The 17,093-nt window shown below is 38.6% G+C and overlaps 2 protein-coding genes and 1 non-coding gene across 3 annotated transcripts; all 3 read left to right on the forward strand.

Annotated features, from left to right (window-relative positions):
• Positions 1-3,584: 3,584 nt before the first annotated feature.
• LOC311367539 (nuclear receptor subfamily 5 group A member 2-like) lies at positions 3,585-7,697 on the forward strand (the record flags this gene model as incomplete). The annotated part of the gene is made up of 7 exons (XM_084486369.1): positions 3,585-3,683; positions 3,796-3,937; positions 4,496-5,109; positions 5,772-5,891; positions 6,793-6,988; positions 7,393-7,584; positions 7,690-7,697. The coding sequence occupies 7 exons, from the start codon at positions 3,585-3,587 to the stop codon at positions 7,695-7,697; spliced, it is 1,371 nt and encodes a 456-aa protein (XP_084342495.1).
• Positions 7,698-10,357: 2,660 nt separating this feature from the next.
• On the forward strand, positions 10,358-16,268 carry psmb7 (proteasome 20S subunit beta 7). The gene is made up of 8 exons (XM_084486904.1): positions 10,358-10,438; positions 11,203-11,296; positions 12,011-12,108; positions 12,699-12,839; positions 13,747-13,862; positions 13,982-14,040; positions 14,300-14,451; positions 16,027-16,268. Exons 1-8 carry the CDS (start codon positions 10,377-10,379, stop codon positions 16,136-16,138), a joined length of 834 nt encoding a protein of 277 aa, XP_084343030.1. The 5' UTR covers positions 10,358-10,376; the 3' UTR covers positions 16,139-16,268.
• Positions 12,897-13,031, forward strand: LOC311368122 (small nucleolar RNA ACA64). Its single transcript, XR_014639880.1, has one exon. It is a non-coding gene; the product is annotated as a small nucleolar RNA ACA64 (small nucleolar RNA).
• Positions 16,269-17,093: the final 825 nt, after the last annotated feature.

Raw genomic sequence — 17,093 nt, forward strand, 5'->3', positions numbered from 1 at the left:
GTTTAGTTAATGCCCATCTATTGCGGTAGGAGACAACTTTCTAACCTTTCCACTGCTGCCTTCTAAGGTGTGCGATGAAACAACCGCTCTACCGCTGCATTTCACCTTCCACCACGGTTCGTCAAAGTCCCCATTGATAGGAGAACGTGTTGTGTTTAGAAAGTAGGCCTATATCAGTTGCAGAACTGTGGGTGGATCGTTTTACCGGTAAAGTACTCAAAATGCTTAACAAAACCGATGCAAACGTGATGCATAGAGTTTTTTCCACGGTGTTGTCACACGTCTGGCATAATGGATGTGACACTTAATGTTGAAACAAATAAATGTTGGTTCAAAAAAGTTTTTTGTAGTGAACTGTAGCCCTGTGTCTAAAAGCATTCTTCTAAAAGGGTCTGAAAGGGTTCCTTCTCTGTAAATGATGAGTAACCCCTAGTGGGCTCTGGAGTGCCACTTACTGGCGTGAAAGGGGCCTTGCAAAGCAGGAGGCACCTTGAGTAACAGTATTATCCAGTCCACGTTTCTGAAGAGGGTCAGGTCACTGGTAGGCCCTATTTACCTGCTGCCACTCAAGAACCCAATACTCTAACTTGAAATGACTTTCATTAATAGCTTTATTTGGATGAATTATAGTAAACCTGAAGATTTTTGATTGGTTAAGGCCTAATTACAATACCACTGCTTTGTTGTAGGCCTAGACGTTATAGTAGCAGAAGTAGTAGTAATGGTAGTAGTAGTAGAGGTCGTAAAAAAAGGATCTGAACTGTGACCCAAATGCAGACAGAATCTCAGGTAGCAGGTCAACAATGTGCAAAAATTAACGGAAGATCAAGAAGAAACAGATTGAAAAACACAACACAGGAAACAAACACTAATGTTTCAGAATGTTACATGATGTTATAATATTCTGATATAATTTATAGGAATATATCATTTTATGTGTGATGTCACAAACGGTCATCCCATATATTTCAATGAGAAAACAACAGGTGCAGGGTTTTTGGCTAAAACCAATGAGATGTCTCCCATGGACAGAGCAAAGTCTGTTGGCATGACTCGGTGTGCCCACGTGAACACTGGACTGGGATGGAGAATCAAAGGGGTCAATCGTGACAACATGGTCCTTGTGTTATGTTTGGAGGGCTCATGCCCTCTTGGTTCAGCCCAAAGTTCAGCTTTCATTACAAAGAGAAGTTAGTCCATACAGAGTTCAATTATACGCTGTGAACATCATCTTACGATCGTTAAGTATGTTAATCCAATATTTATTGACTTTTGGAAATTTGAGGCTCTGGGTCCAAACTATGGACTATTACAAAAAACAATTGTCTGAACAAAAATGACGCAATTAATACATTTCACAAGGGGAAACCATCAGTGATAAATGAGGGGCAATAATAGGCTAACTAGGGACACCTGGTGGAGGAAATCGAAACTACACACAGACACAAACAATATTTTATTTGTTCAGCTCTTTTGGTTATTTACCCCATGAAACATTCGGCCAATAGGGATAAATCATCCAAATATATCTATCTATCCTTCTATCGATCTATCTATCTATCTATCTATCTTTCTATCTATTTATCTATCTACCTATTTCTCTCTTTCTTTCTCTCTCTCTCTCTCTCTCTCTCTCTCGCTCTCTCTCTCTCTCTCTCTCTCTCTCTCGCTCTCTCTCGCTCTCTCTCTCTCTCTCTCTCTCTCTCTGAGTAACCTAAGCTCATATTGTTTGTATGCGTTGCAGATAGGGATTGACAATTCGATGACGACACTGCACCACGTGATCAGAAAGGTGGGCGCTACTTATTGGGCTTTTTACTGGTCAGTGCGCTGCTGGAGCCTGCTTGTCAGTGGGTTGCAGTAGCTTAGACAGTATGTCAGTGGGTTAATCGGAGATACAATAAAGATATTGCTGCAATGGCAAAATGCCCTTAAAAACTAAACATTATACATCGGCTATGTCTTGCACAACTTAGTCACTTCAAGGTTTCTGCCGTGGAAATCCTGCACCCTCGAAAAGGTGAAAAAAATGAAAAATAAAAACATGAAAAATATGGGATGAATACGATTTGTGAGAGTTGTCATTATACAAAACAATTGCCCAAGTTCGGTTTGCTTAATTATTTTTCCTTTGGATGTTTACGATATAGCCTATTTATATAGCAGTCGAACAAAGGTGAACCTAAATTAAACTGGCCAGACTTGCAGGCGTTTTAACAAGCACGTTAACAGACAGGATAGATTTGGCTGTCGGTAAACCTAACCAAATCTGAATTCTTAATAGGGATTGCAATAAAGTGGTTCAAGCAATACATGAAAAATAGTAGGCCTAAAACAAACACTACAACTATCAATTGCTTTCAATTAAAAGGCCTATATTAGAATCACACGCAATAGGCCTATATATTGCTGTTGATGTTTAGTTGTTCTATCTAGGCGTAGGCATACTCCCAAAAATGAATTCAAATATATGCTATAAAATTGCAAAATCAAACTGAAATATATTTAAACGATGTAAAATATGTCACGTCTAAAATGTCGCATCCCGCGCGTCCCTCTGGGCAATGACATGGGACCGACTCAAAACAGAAAGGACAAAAATCATAGGTAAACTGTTTTATCATGCAAATAAACATATACACTAAATTGTTTTTATATATTGGTCTACCGCCTCACACCCTCCTATGTTGTTGCGGCTCCGTTACCTCAGGTAACGGAGGATGTTCCCGTCCTACAGCCAGATCGACGCCCAACAAAACACACTTCTTTTCGTTTATTGCTTCCATTCCTTTTGTTTTTGAATGGCCATCGGACAGACACGAGTCTTCAATTGACTATTAATTAGACGAACTAAGGATGGAGAGGGTAAGCTGCCAAAATATAAATAGAGAATAGGCCTGTATCCGTTTTAAGATGATAATGGAGAGATTAAGACTTGCGGTGTCTCGTAATGCATTTCATGCAAATGTATTTTCTTTTAAATAACGAACGTAGGCTATTAGCGATTCTAAATAGCCATCCCCATTTTAAGGGATTAAGGGAGCAATAGTAATACCTAAAAAAGAAACACGCGCTAGAACTATAATTAATATAAAATATTAATAACGGATAATAATAATAATATTGAAAAGTTTTGATAGACCTATATTTACCCATTTAGGCCTACCCATTTCCTCCCCTTTTATGATATGTTATTTTTTATGTTTTTCATGTAGGGCCTACTTTCCTTATTTTAAATCAACTTTAATGTTTGTATATAGCCTACTGTAGGTTTATAAAGTGGTCTGTCTTCTTTTATATGCCTTTGTTTGCACCGTGTACGGCACTTTGGCCATTGAAAACTGTTTTTAAATGTGCCTTATGAATAAATTTTACTTACTTACTTACATTGCTATATAATTTTTAGACTATGCCTGTTTTGCTGATTATTGGCCTACATGTAACATACATGAGCTTAATTGTTACAAAAGTAGTCAAAATGCCATCTAGCCTATTTTATTTTGCCTATACTTTGTACAAATTAATAACATGACATCAATGGCTCGTTATATGACCCATGATGTCGTGCTGCGATGTTGTGATCGATGCAGTACCCGAGTGATGCTGACCTGGACATGTGTCCCGTGTGCGGCGATGCGGTGTCCGGGTACCACTACGGACTGCTGACCTGCGAAAGTTGTAAGGTAATAGCCTCTATAACTGTTTTTTATAGGCCAAAAATCCCTCTCTGTAACCTATTTTGTTATTCACGATTTGTTCATTACATGTCTTCTCCCCTATCATTTACCCAAATAGGGTTTCTTCAAACGCACGGTTCAAAACAACAAGAGCTACACTTGTTCAGAAAGCCAAGATTGCAGGATCGATAAAACCCAGAGGAAGAGATGTCCTTTCTGTAGGTTCCAGAAGTGCCTTCGTGTTGGAATGCGATTGGAAGGTATAAAAGAGGATATAATTATTGTATCGCATAAGCTTTATTCATTATTAATTTATTTGTATTATTGTTATTATTATTGAACAGGACTAACGTGCCGGCAGATTTGCCAATGATGCAAAGTAAAAGTCAATATAGGCCTATGTCTGTTCAAGGCCAAAACTTTTTCAGAATTTTAATTGGAGGAGATTACACAATTGCTAGAATCAATTGTAATAAAATGTGTGCATTTTAAAGGTGATTCATATAGCCCATGCAACCAAATTAATATGCATGTATTAACAGGTGGTATAGGCCTACGGTTATTTAGTTATTACATGAGTGAAATGTAGGCCTACATAACGAGGATGGTAAATATTGTTATCCATACAATTTATTTTGCAGGCTATTTAAAATTAATTTATTTATTCAATGGGCATAGAGTTGGTGAGATGGGAGGAACGAGACCACAAGTTTCTGCCACAAGTCAAGTGGGTCGAGAATCGAAACGGTATAATATATGATCAATAAATGTATACAAATAATATTAATATATTGCTCTTATTCCCATCCCCGTGTTAGCTGTCCGAGCAGACCGGATGCGTGGGGGTAGGAACAGGTTCGGCCCAATGTACAAGCGCCACCGTGCCCTCAAGCAGCAGAAGACCGCTCTGCTCCAGAGTCACGGTCTCAAGGTAGAATACCCCACCCTGGATGTCCTTTCTCCTCCAACCAGGACGCCGCTCAACTTCCCCATCATCAACATCAACACCACCCGCAGTGACACCATCACCTCCGACCTCCACCCACAAACTCACAGCAGCTACAGCTTCTTCCAAACCCATACACGCCACGAGAGCCCCCAGCACTACCACATATCGCCACTGGGGGCGCTCTACACGCCGGTCCATGCTATGGCGGTGATTGGCGACTGCTCTGGCATCCCCGGGCAGGCCCAGTGCTCTGGCTCCTTCTCTCCCCAGGGGTCTGCCTTGCCTCAGCTGCTGGTGGAATTCCTGCGTTGTGAGCTGGATGAGCTCCAGGTGCGGAGTAAGATCATTGGTCGTCTCCAGCAGATGCAAGGGGAAGGGGGGTTGGGTGGGTATGGGGAGACCCACATGTATCTCATGGTGGACCAGATGCTGTTCTTCATCGTGGAATGGGCTCGTGGAAGCGTCTTCTTCAAAGAGCTGAAGGTAAATATACCTCGTCTGAAGATAGCAGTTTGTAATGATTTCAGACAGGGATATGAGAGATATTTATTTCTTTGCTAAGCCATTTTCAAAAAGGGTGAATAATCATTGCTTGCATCTTCTTTTGATGGTTACAGTGAAGGCCGAACATACACACACAAACACAGGCACACACAAACACACACACACACACACACACACACACACACACACAGAATCCCCACAAACACACAGGCACACTCACTCACACACACACACACAGGCCCCAGGGCTTTAAGTGTGTGTTTCGTAACCATAATGGTTTCAGCAATCATAATTTGTTCGCCTGGTGGTAAAGTAAAAGGTTTCTATCTGTATTTATTTGATGAAAATAATTTGTTTATTTGTTTTGTCTTAAAGTAGACCAAACCAAGAAAAAAAAGAAAAAAAGTTTTTTTCTAAATTTGTGTTTGTGTGTGTGTGTGTGTGTGTGTGTATGTGCGCATGCATGATTGCTTCTGTGCATATGTGTGTGTGTGTGTGTGTGTGTGTGTGTGTGTGTGTGTGTGTGTGTGTGTGTTTGCTTCTGTGTGTGTGTGTGTGTGTGTGTGTGTGTGTGTGTGTGTGTGTGTGTGTGTGTGTGTGTGTGTGTGTGTGTGTGTGCATGCGGGCTTGCCATCTACCAGGTGAGTGACCAGATGAAACTGCTGCACCACTGCTGGTGTGACCTGCTGGTCCTGGACATTGTCTCCAGGCAGGTCCAACATGGCAGACAGGGCAGTCTGGTCCTGGTCACTGGACAAGAGGTCAGCGCTCTATCCTATAAGGTCTCATATCTTAGCCCATTAGAACCACCATTTCTGTGGATTGTTTAAAAACTCACCTGTCTAAAAAGGTCCTTTACTCCTTTAATGATGGTGTCTGTTACAAAAGACTGCATGTTTCTTTTTCATGTTTTTTTTTTTTAAACATTTGTTAGATTTTTTCTTCTTACTATGTATTTAGTATATATGGCAACACTTTGCATTACAATGTCCTGTTACAGGTTAATTACATGTGTGATAATCACGCTTGCAAACTGTAACAACATGTACTTACCTAATCCAAACCATTACCCTAGCCACACCATGTTAAGTTGCTTATGACACAGTACCAATTTGTTTAATAACACTCTAACATATACTATAATGTAAAGTGGGGCCATCTATTATATATATAGATTGATTGATGGATTGGCCATCTATACCTTTGTGTGCACTGCAAAGACAGCAAAGTTATCGTTTCAGGCTGCTATGATTAGAGAGTTAAAGAGAGTAAAGAGAGAGAGCAGAAAAGAACAGAAGCGAGCAAGATCTTGAAACTAAACAACCCGATGAAACGTCCCCTCCCTCTCTGCTCCCTCCCTCCCTCGGTTCTGTGCAATTGGGAAGTGTTACATTCACCCATCTGAGATTGACAGGCAATATGGATTCCCCCGAACCACTCAGGGAAGGACGAGATGCCCAGATGGCAGATGCAGTCAACTCAAAACAGATATTCTCACAGAGCCTTTAAATCAAAGCATTCTCATAACAGCTGACAGATGGCTAGGTCATTTGTAACAAATGAAACTCAGATAATAGCTGTTGAGTCTTAGCTTCAGCAGGCCTCCTAGATGTTAACCACCTTATGTAGGATGTGAATGGTGGATGTTCTCTGTGTGGAAAGCTGCATGCATCGGGATGCCATGTGTCTGAGCAGTACCTCTGTGTCCAGGTGGATCTGCCTGCATTAGTCAGCCCTGCGGGTCCCCTGCTCAGAACTCTGGTCCAGAAGGGACAGGAACTGGTGGAAGCCTTCCAGAAGTTGCAGGTAGACCGCAATGAGGTGGTCTGCTTCAAGTTCCTTATCCTCTTCAATACAGGTAGGTGTCTGTCCAACATATTGCTTTGTAGAAGTTGTAATTTGCCATTGGTATTACTAGTATAGTGTAGTATTAGGTGTGACACAAGTGACACAAGTGTCCCTTGTGTTTGCTGTGTATTGTTTGGTGACAAAGATGTTATTTCTGATATCACACAATTTCAAGAGGGTATTTTTATTTCTAATGGAAGTCATTGTTTTATTCATTGTATCTAGGCACAAAATGGATTACATTTGATCATAAAATAACTGTCTGTAATCATGGCTGGCCAATGTTTAGGTTTTATTTTATCTCAAACTTAAACTGTAACTATAATATGTATACAGTTTTATTTGATACATCTTATTTTATAGAATGAATGTAAGGTCATTATATTGGCGCTTCTCTTTATATCTTGTCTGCAGATGTGAAACACATTGAAAACCAGTTGTTTGTGGAGAATGTCAAGGAGCAAGTTCATAGGGCCCTGCTTGAATATACACTGTGTGCCTATCCCCAATTCCTTGACAAGTTTGATCAGCTGCTACTGTGCTGGTCAGACCTACGTGCCCTCAGCACACTTGCTGAGGAGTATCTATGTTCTAAGGATATTTGTGGTGAAGTGCCCTGTAACAATCTGCTAAATGAGTTGCTGCATGCAAAGCACCATTTTATGTGAAAAATTGCTATGCAATCTGCTATTGGTTGTGTTATGTGTAAAGAATATTGAAGTGCATATTTGAAGGATACTCTAAATTGAAATCTAAATGGATACTTTTGTTTATGTAGCCATATTGTACACTATTGTCACTAATGAAAATGTGACTATGAAGCCGGTGGCTGATTCGAACCAAGTTCTTTGAAGCTTGTTGACGACTTATATTCCAATTAACTAATAACGAGTAACCACAAAACATACCAAAACAAATAATGTAACAAAAAGGTCACAGAATATTTGTACATTGTATACTTACATTTATACTGACATACAAAAATGTTTATACTTTTAATACCAAATTACAAAACAGTGATCTGTATTTCCTTTTTATAACATTTAATCTGTGAATGTAAGAACAATAACAAATGTAATTTATGTTGTTTGCTTAAAGCCCAAAAAAAAAGAAAAACAGTATCTGGTATCTTTTTTTTTTTTTTACTTTTTCTGACTGCTCAGTGATATCACTCTGTATTCTGTGCTTCACAATTCACTACAAAATATTAATGATATTAATAATGGAGCCACCATACCAAGCCAATAAAATGTGATGATGAGAACATTGTAACCTTTTTTTGTTCATTATAAACAGCATCATTTTTTATACCTGCGGTTGCCTTGGTAAATCAAGAAGTGCATAAAGCCAGCCAATGATGTTGTTCACAACAAAAGCCTGCAGCAGCTTGTTATTAAATGTTCCTAGGCTACGCAGGGGAGAGGGGGGGGAGAGGAGGGGGGGGGGGGGGGGGGGGGGATGAGCTTGTACAGAGACCCCATAGAGGGTATTAAAATATTGCTTGCTTTGAAGAGCTTGGGGCCATCTAAACATGTGACATGCAAATCAAGATGTTAGATAATACCTATAAACAACTTAAGTACAGCCTATGAAATTAATCGTATGACACAATGATGATAAAGACCCAATTGTAGAGACAGCCTTTGAATTCTACAGAACTAGTTTTAGTTAGACACATTTTTTATATAAATGTAGTCCAAATGTTGGATTAAATCAGATAGCATTAATAGTTATTGATGATTTATTGTAAGTCGCTTTGGATAATAGTGTCGACTAAATGCCCTAAATGTAAAACATTTAAATGATGACAACACAATAATTCATTCAGAATTCAAATCAAATGGCACATATGACATGAAATGTTATAAGTAATTAAATATGATAATTAAGTAATAATTAGATAATTATATCTATAGATAATTATAACTATAGTTTGCTTGAATCGGTTTTAAATTGGTGTGATAAGTATTACTCAAATTGTTAATGTATGATGTTTACATGAAAGAGGTAAATGACCAATAAATTTATACTTTTGCACATGTAAACATGGAAAATATATTTTCCAGCACTAATCTCCAGGATGTTTTATGTTTTGTTACCCCAAATCAAATCAAATAAATAATATTATTCACCATCCTTCATCCTTCGAAATGTGTGCTTCTAATATCATGACATAATTTGGGGTCCGATTGCATTGTTTCAATTTACCAGCACAAATGACAGTGGTAACAAACAACTAAGAAATCCTAACATTCTAAACAATTTAATGAAATAAAAAAATAACAAATCTACTCTAACCACTAACTTGTAATTTATAGAAAATTTCAATGGCAAACCAGGCTATAAGTGTGATGAGGAAAGAATCCCTTTGACATTTCTCCAGGTTGAGGCCCAGTTCAACTAGAAAAGCAGAGCCCTCTGATTACTCTTCATCCACCTGTTTTCTATCTAGCTCTCTTGATAGACGCCCCCAATCAATGTAATGCACTAGAGACGCTTCCTGCCTGACATCCATTTGATCTGATTCCCCTGATAGTAAATCTCTTTTTCCTAAATTACCCTGCCAACCAGCTAGTATCAGATTGGCATTCGTCCCATTGAAGTGAAAAACATGACAACCCCATTGGAACAACTTAATCCACTAAATGTATCTGTTTACACTGTGATCACTTTTGGTAATAATGTAATGCTAAAAATTTTTAGTCAGTTGCCTAGCCAGGAATTACACAGATGATAATTAGAATGTAGTTTGTATAAATAGGCCTATTGACTTTTTAAATAATAGCACAGGCATTGTTAATGAAAAAAAAATCATGAAGTTGTTTCAAATCACTCAGATGATGAATACGTATGTCAGAAATTGTCCTTTAGAAAAGAAAGTGTAAGAGATTTTGGTCATTTTATTGAAAGACAATGTCATTCTTTGTTTCTCAAGTCCCAGATGTTTGTGACCCATTTTGATCCATTACAAATTGGACAGAGATCGGACAAAGATAGTACAGTTAATAATTATTCTGATTTTGAGCAGTTTTTTCTGCTTTGGAAAATGTAACTGCGGTGGCTTACATTTTTACCATAACCCCGTACACGAATACCAAAGTGTGCATGTCTTACAAACTACTCTGGTGAACGATTGCCAGGGACATCCGGGTTATAAGAAGCCCATTGGTATATATGTAATCGATGGTTATTGGTGATAACTGGTTAACATAAACAGTTGTTCTTTATAATAAACTGTATAACAAAAAAATATTTTTGGGTCGACGTCATGGATGTTTTTTTGTCATTATTTATTATGTATTATTGTAGTATTTTTGTGCAATGACAACGGACCATACATCTTGTATACATCCTGTCAGGTCCGCTTCCCGGAAACGAACCATAATTCTAAAAGAAACATGGCGACTCTGTCTGTTAGCCGGGCACCTCTTGGAGGTTTCAGTTTCGACAACTGTAAAAGGTAAGGTTGTGATGGATATAAGAATGACATATTATGTGCTATAAAGTTTACATTAGGGACAAGTTCGGAAAAGTATGAATGTAGATTGGGTGTATTTAGGATGATGCTACTAGCCCGCTACAGCGGGTACCTGCTTGAATGACTAAGGCTTTTGGACCTGAAAATGCCTTTTTGAAATTAATGTAGACCCATTTCATGGCCAAAAGCGTCACAATTGATTAGTTTAGTCTAGTTTTTGCTATTAACATTTTTTCTCATTTCGGAGAAAGTTTGATATTATTAAAATAGTGTTGCCAGTTATGTCCAGTGAGTGAGCACGCTAGGTTAGCTTCTGCTAACGCAATGGTTTGAATGAGACGTTCACTGGAGATACAACATCAACACATGAACACACACAATGAAACGTTACTGTTTTCATTGTAGTCAATTTATTTTTGAATGAGCGATACGTTTAGGTAAAACGTGGTTTAGGTGCCTTTCAAAGTTCACGCATGACGTGGATATAGGCATTTTGGATATGATTTCGCCAGGCCTAAATGAACGATGATTCAGAGTGATATTCAGGCGCTTAGAAACCCCTAGAAGTACTCGTTTACACTTTCAAAAGTAAAAAATAATACTTTCGTCAATCTTTGGAATTTTTATTGCATTTTAGTACTCATTTCTCTCGCTCAAAAATAAAAGACAACGTGTTTAAATAGCCTAAGATGCATTTACTTGCCCATATTTGTACATTTATACAAATCCTTTTGATGCCTTTTCAGAAATGCAGTTTTAGAAGCCGATTCTTCAAAGCTGGGATGCAGCGTACCTGCAGCACGCAAAACGGGTACCACAATCTGTGGTATTGTTTTCAAGGTAAGTCAAACATTCTAGGTAAAGAGGAAAACGGGGAATGTTCCAATTAAATGTTTTGCGTTTTTATCTTTATGTATTACTAGTACTACCCTTAAGCCACTGTTCCTGGAACCCCATATCTAGCTGTCAAATTGAAACAGCAACTTTAACTCTTTAACAGCTGTTTCCCCAAACAGTTTTTACACAAACATCTGCCAGTAATATCAATGTGCCAGTGTACGTAAATGTATTCCTCTACTACACACCAAGTAGTTTGCTCATGGCTATGAATTATCAGGGTGTCAGTTTCTATTCTAAGACATTTATGAGAAATAATAAAAAATAAATTATTAAGATCATCAAATATCTTTTAGATGTCATCAATCTTCTCGATATGCATATCACAAGGCCTTAAGTGCGGCCCGACCTCAATGCCTCACCCCATATCGCAGCTAACATGTTAGTTTGCAGTAGACAGAGGGGAAATCAATGATTGCATAAAGGGTTAGGAAAGCTATGGCATTTAAAATTCAAAAGCATCACCAGCAATCTCTGCTTTCCCTCTCCAGTACAAAAGTATCCCCAATATTGAAGAATAGTAATTGTCTTAATATTTTGAATATCTTTAAACGGCAATTTGAAGTAAATTTTTTAATGGACTAAGGTGCTACATACTTGAATACCAAATGTATATAAAGATGGTGTGTATAATGCTATATTCTTTGTCTTATGAAGGATGGGATTGTCCTTGGAGCCGACACCAGAGCTACTGAAGGCATGATCGTGGCAGACAAGAACTGCTCCAAGATCCACTACATTTCACCCAACATTTAGTGAGTACTGGAGCTTTGAAGCAAGTGGCTTCATTATGTTGGCAGGCTGGGTCATCTTACTGTAATATGACATAATAGGCTTCTAAAGATAATTTCCTGTTGTCACTGAGTGTCACAATGCTACAATGCTTCATTTCATTGAAGCAGTTTTTCTGAGAGTTACTTGAAATTATCTAGACTTTCAAATACAGCGTTAACCAAATAACACAAAGCCACCCTTGTTTACAACATGTTAGGTTATTTAAATAGTCATGACAAACTCTTGGTACTCCCTCATGCGGTGCATTGAGGTTTGATGTGGAATTTGAGTTCAATTGGAATCGTAGTTGTCGAGAAGCCTGAGATTGTGGTCCTATACATCTACGCTCAAAACACTGAATCAATTCTTGCGTTTTTAGGTCCTAGCAGTCGTAAGTGCACTTTTAGAGCAATGTAAACAATGTGATTAATTAGTAGCTTATTACTCACTTTGCTTTGAAGTGAGTAAGGACCAATGTAACAAAGTCTCAAGTGAGAAGTAGGTGTCATTCATCATTATAGTTGTGAAGTGTGTGAATACAGGTAATACAACTTTGGTTTTGTTTCTGCAGTTGCTGCGGAGCAGGTACGGCTGCGGACACGGAGATGACCACCCAGATCATATCCTCCAACCTAGAGTTGCACGGCCTTTCCACCGGCAGGCTGCCTCGCGTTGCAACAGCTAACCGCATGCTCAAGCAGATGCTCTTCAGGTTTGGACACCAGTAGCATGTCAGCCGTCTGTCTTTAAATGTCAAGTGTTTCGTGGCACAAACTGAAAATGACCTTTGGTGTACCAGTCACCTGGGGGCAGATTACTGTGCCTACAGTGATGTTGGGTGCGTTTAATGCTTATCACTTGCTCTACACGCTGGCCGGCTGATAAAACCAACGCACCCACAAAAATCAAAAAGGAATCCACAAATATGCAGATATACTCTCTCTCTCTCTCTCTCTCTCTCTCTCTCTCTCTCTCTCTCTCTCTCTCTCTCTCTCTCTCTCTCTCTCTCTCTCTCTCTCTCTCTCTCTCTCTCTCTCTCTCTCTCTCTCTCTCTCTCTCTCTCTCTCTCTCTCTCTCTCTCTCTACGCGCGCACATACTCACAGTCTCTCTAATGCAATGTTTTTAAATTAAAACAAATGTTTTAATACATAATTAAGGTTTCTTGGTGTGTGAGAATGTTAAGGTATTAATCTGCAGCGTAATTTAACCAAACAGGCTTTGTGCCCTGTCATGTGGCCTTTGTGCCCTTAAAAAAAGTGAATGGGACGGCCCCTAAAATGACGAAATTCAAAGCCTGAGCACCAGTAAACTTTTCTTTGTGGGAAGATAAGCTAAAACGGTATGGCGATATTCTTGAATACAGTCCATGTAAAGGTTTATACATGGTGTAGACTGGCTTCTGTAGGAATACACTAACATCAGGGTTTCTGCAGTGTTTCCATACAATGTCATCAAATTCAGTTGAATGTCTTTCCTGCTCACCTCGTGAGTATGACTGCTTAGACGGAACTGGATTACGTCTTGATTTTTTTTCTATGTACTAAATACATTCAATTCTGGTCAACTTTATCCAATTCTTGGTAGCGTAGTTATTAATGGAGGTGTGTCCATTGTTCAGGTACCAGGGCTACATCGGCGCTGCTCTTGTGCTTGGTGGTGTGGACTGTATGGGTCCCCACCTCTACAGCATCTACCCTCACGGCTCCACTGACAAGTTGCCCTACGTCACCATGGGTGAGTTCACATTTCACATGGATGTAGTTTAAAAAGCAGATAACCCTTTTAGATAGCGAAAATGAAAAGCACTGTTACAAATTGAATTTCATTTGTTTTGATCCTTTGGTTTTTTTTAGGTTCTGGGTCCCTTGCAGCGATGGCAGTATTTGAGGATCGCTACAAGCCCGATATGGAGGCGAGTCTTGTTGCTTGTCTTATGCAGAATTGGGGTCAGGGGACAGATAACACTGCTTGGTTGATTAAAACAGGATTTTCAAGATAGTAGCTCAATTTAATTAATCTCGTCTTGCATATTAATACAGTATTATGATTGAAGTTTTGCTTGTTCATTACATTAAAGTATATGAAATGTTAGCAAAATTGTATTTAGTTTGAAGCAATAACAATACGATAAATTGATTTGATACTATTTCCATCCCATTTAATTTCCTCAGGAGGAAGAGGCCAAGAGGCTTGTGCGTGATGCTATCGCTGGAGGAATCTTCAACGATCTGGGCTCCGGTAGCAACATTGACCTGTGTGTCATCACCAAAGGCAACGTGGATTACATCAGGCCCCACGATGAGGCTAACAAGAAGGGTGTCAGGTAAATAATGTTCTTTAAATGATGACAAACTAGGGGTGTACGGTATAAACGGTATAGAAAGTACACCAGTGTGAATTTGCGCTACGGTATGGATTTTGACCATACCGTGAGACCGGTGTGACTGTAAGTAATGTAAATACAGTAATGTAACTTCTTTTTTTTATGTGAAAAGTAAAGTTACGCGAAACTACTGAAAATATGGTAACGAAACTTTTTCAATTTGACGCAGAGTTACTTTTCCCAGGGACTGATTTGACAGCGATACTGCCTCAGGCAGTATGCTATTGCGCAAGCATGCAGGCACACAGGCGCGCAGCCTACGCAATAGCCCCTTCACAAGCTCTCATTCCACACCATACGAGACAGACGCTGGTAGCGTGAAGCTGTCTCTGCATCTCAGACATCGCTTCCGCAGGCATTTTCCAAAGCCAGTCCTTATGACAAAAAAGCCAGCGGTGGAACGAGATAACAAACACTGTCACTGTTTACCTGTGTAAGGACATGGTTCCCTTTCAAAATGAAATGAGAAAGGGCTTTAAAGAGATGATCAAAACACTCGATCCCAGGTACGCGTTACCTGCCTGCACACACTTAAGCCAAATTGAGATGCCAAAACTATACGGCAAGGTCCGCAACCAAGTGGAGAAAGAAATACATACTGGAAGTAACTTAAAAAAAAAAAAAAAAAAGATTTAGCATTTTTTTCTATTGCAGTTTTGCTCAATAAATGTTCTTAAAATACTTCTTCTATACAAAAATAGCTGCCGAACCAGTATTTTACCCCTTCAGAAGCATTTATATTGAAATTAGATTATTAAATTAAGTTACCGTGATATAAAACTGTACCGTCTTTGCCTCAAATCGTACCGTGATATAGATTTTAGTCCATAACATACAGCCCTATGGCAAACCTTAAAAGACAGGGCGTAAGCAAGTGAATTGCACTTTTGAATGCTGTGTTTGAATGCTAATTGTAAAAATAGCAGAGCTGGAACTTAAATGTCACCAAATAATAAACTCACAAATAGAGGTTTGACACAACACAATTGACTCAGTTTCCAGTGGTGTGCATTGCTTCCAAGCCAGATTATTATTTTTTTAACCTGAAATGCTGTTTGAATGAAATGGTTAAAACCATATACTTAATCATAACTGCATCGTAACTGGAAATAATTGTCAAATGGTGCCTGACTTGTACCCTGTTGCCTGTTTTGCTTGAAGAGTAAATGAGCTTGAAACATTGTGCCAGTAAGTAAAATGTGTTCCCTAGAAGTACAAAGTTGGCAGGATCCGCCTCACCTGCCTTTTAATATTGTGCTGTGTTTTTGTGTACTAATCCTTTTAACATTAATTTCTACTTACCTCAAGGCACTCAACTAACTTGCATGAGAGTTACCAGAGTTAAATTGGTGTGCTGTGATCTCGATAGATTTGTTTTGATGTGTCAATTCAGATGCCAATTATAAATGGTCTTTATTTAACAAATACCTTGTTTGAAAAAATACATGGATTCTCAACACCAGGTTGGGTTAAAACTATAGAAAGTGTCTAATTTAGTTATTTATTTTCTTCCAGGACTGGTGATTACAAGTACAAAAAAGGAACAACTGGGGTTTTGACCAAAGTAATAACCCCCTTAAACCTGGACACGGTGGGAGAACACGTACAGACCATGGACACCTCCTAACCTGCTCCTGTTTCTCTTTCTGCTCCTGGAAACACCCCCTCCTTTTGCCATTCTATACCTAGTAGTAGATATGGCATGTTTTTCAATAAAAAAAGAATGGTTTTCAATAAAGATGTAATGCCTATACCTGTTAACGTCCCTCTCTGAATGTGTTATGTCATTTAAACATACCTTGAGTTTTCAGAAATTTTAAAGTTAATTCAGGTGGTATTGAACATGTGTCACCAGTGGATGGAATAAACTCTGAAATACAAGATACAATCTCTGCAATGTGCATTTAATGTTTTATTGTATTGCTGGGTCAGAGGGCTCAAATCAGAAAGTCCCATACTGCAGTGTTTATAAAAGTAATAATACACACTGAAATATTGATTTGAAATGTGAAATACAAGACATTCATATTAGTGTTAGCTACTTCTATATCTTCATATTTAATGAAGATGTGAACAATGTCCTGTCCTTAATTATGAAGTAGGCTGATTTATCTGTGCTGCTACTGCGAGGCGTTCACATAGGGTGGTAACAGTAGGTGTGGATCATGTTCAACATGTTATTGTGCTATGGCATTAAATGATAGAACTGTTGCTTTTAGCTTTTAGCTTCACTGGTGTGTATCCTAACTGTCTGCAGAGTGAGCTATTGAGCCTCAGTTATGTCCATGGATGGTGTGCTACTGTATCACCTTTTTTATTAAAGATGTATTTTATATTTTTCAAGTGACAAGTGACACCACTTTGATAACTTTAGTTATCAAAGTGTAATAATAACGTATTAATTCAAGTAATAATTCAGCATTATTAGTAATTTAATTTCAAGTCTGAATTGTCAGTGCCAATCTAGGCTGTAGTGGTAATTTTATAAAATACGCTTTACTCCTAGGTTATACTTGGCTTATCCAATCTATTAAAATACCACACGAATCTAGCAAATACCCCACAAATGCAGTAAATACCCT

This window comes from Micromesistius poutassou (genome assembly GCF_964030765.1).
Source record: "Micromesistius poutassou genome assembly, chromosome: 22".
Taxonomy (NCBI): domain Eukaryota; kingdom Metazoa; phylum Chordata; class Actinopteri; order Gadiformes; family Gadidae; genus Micromesistius; species Micromesistius poutassou.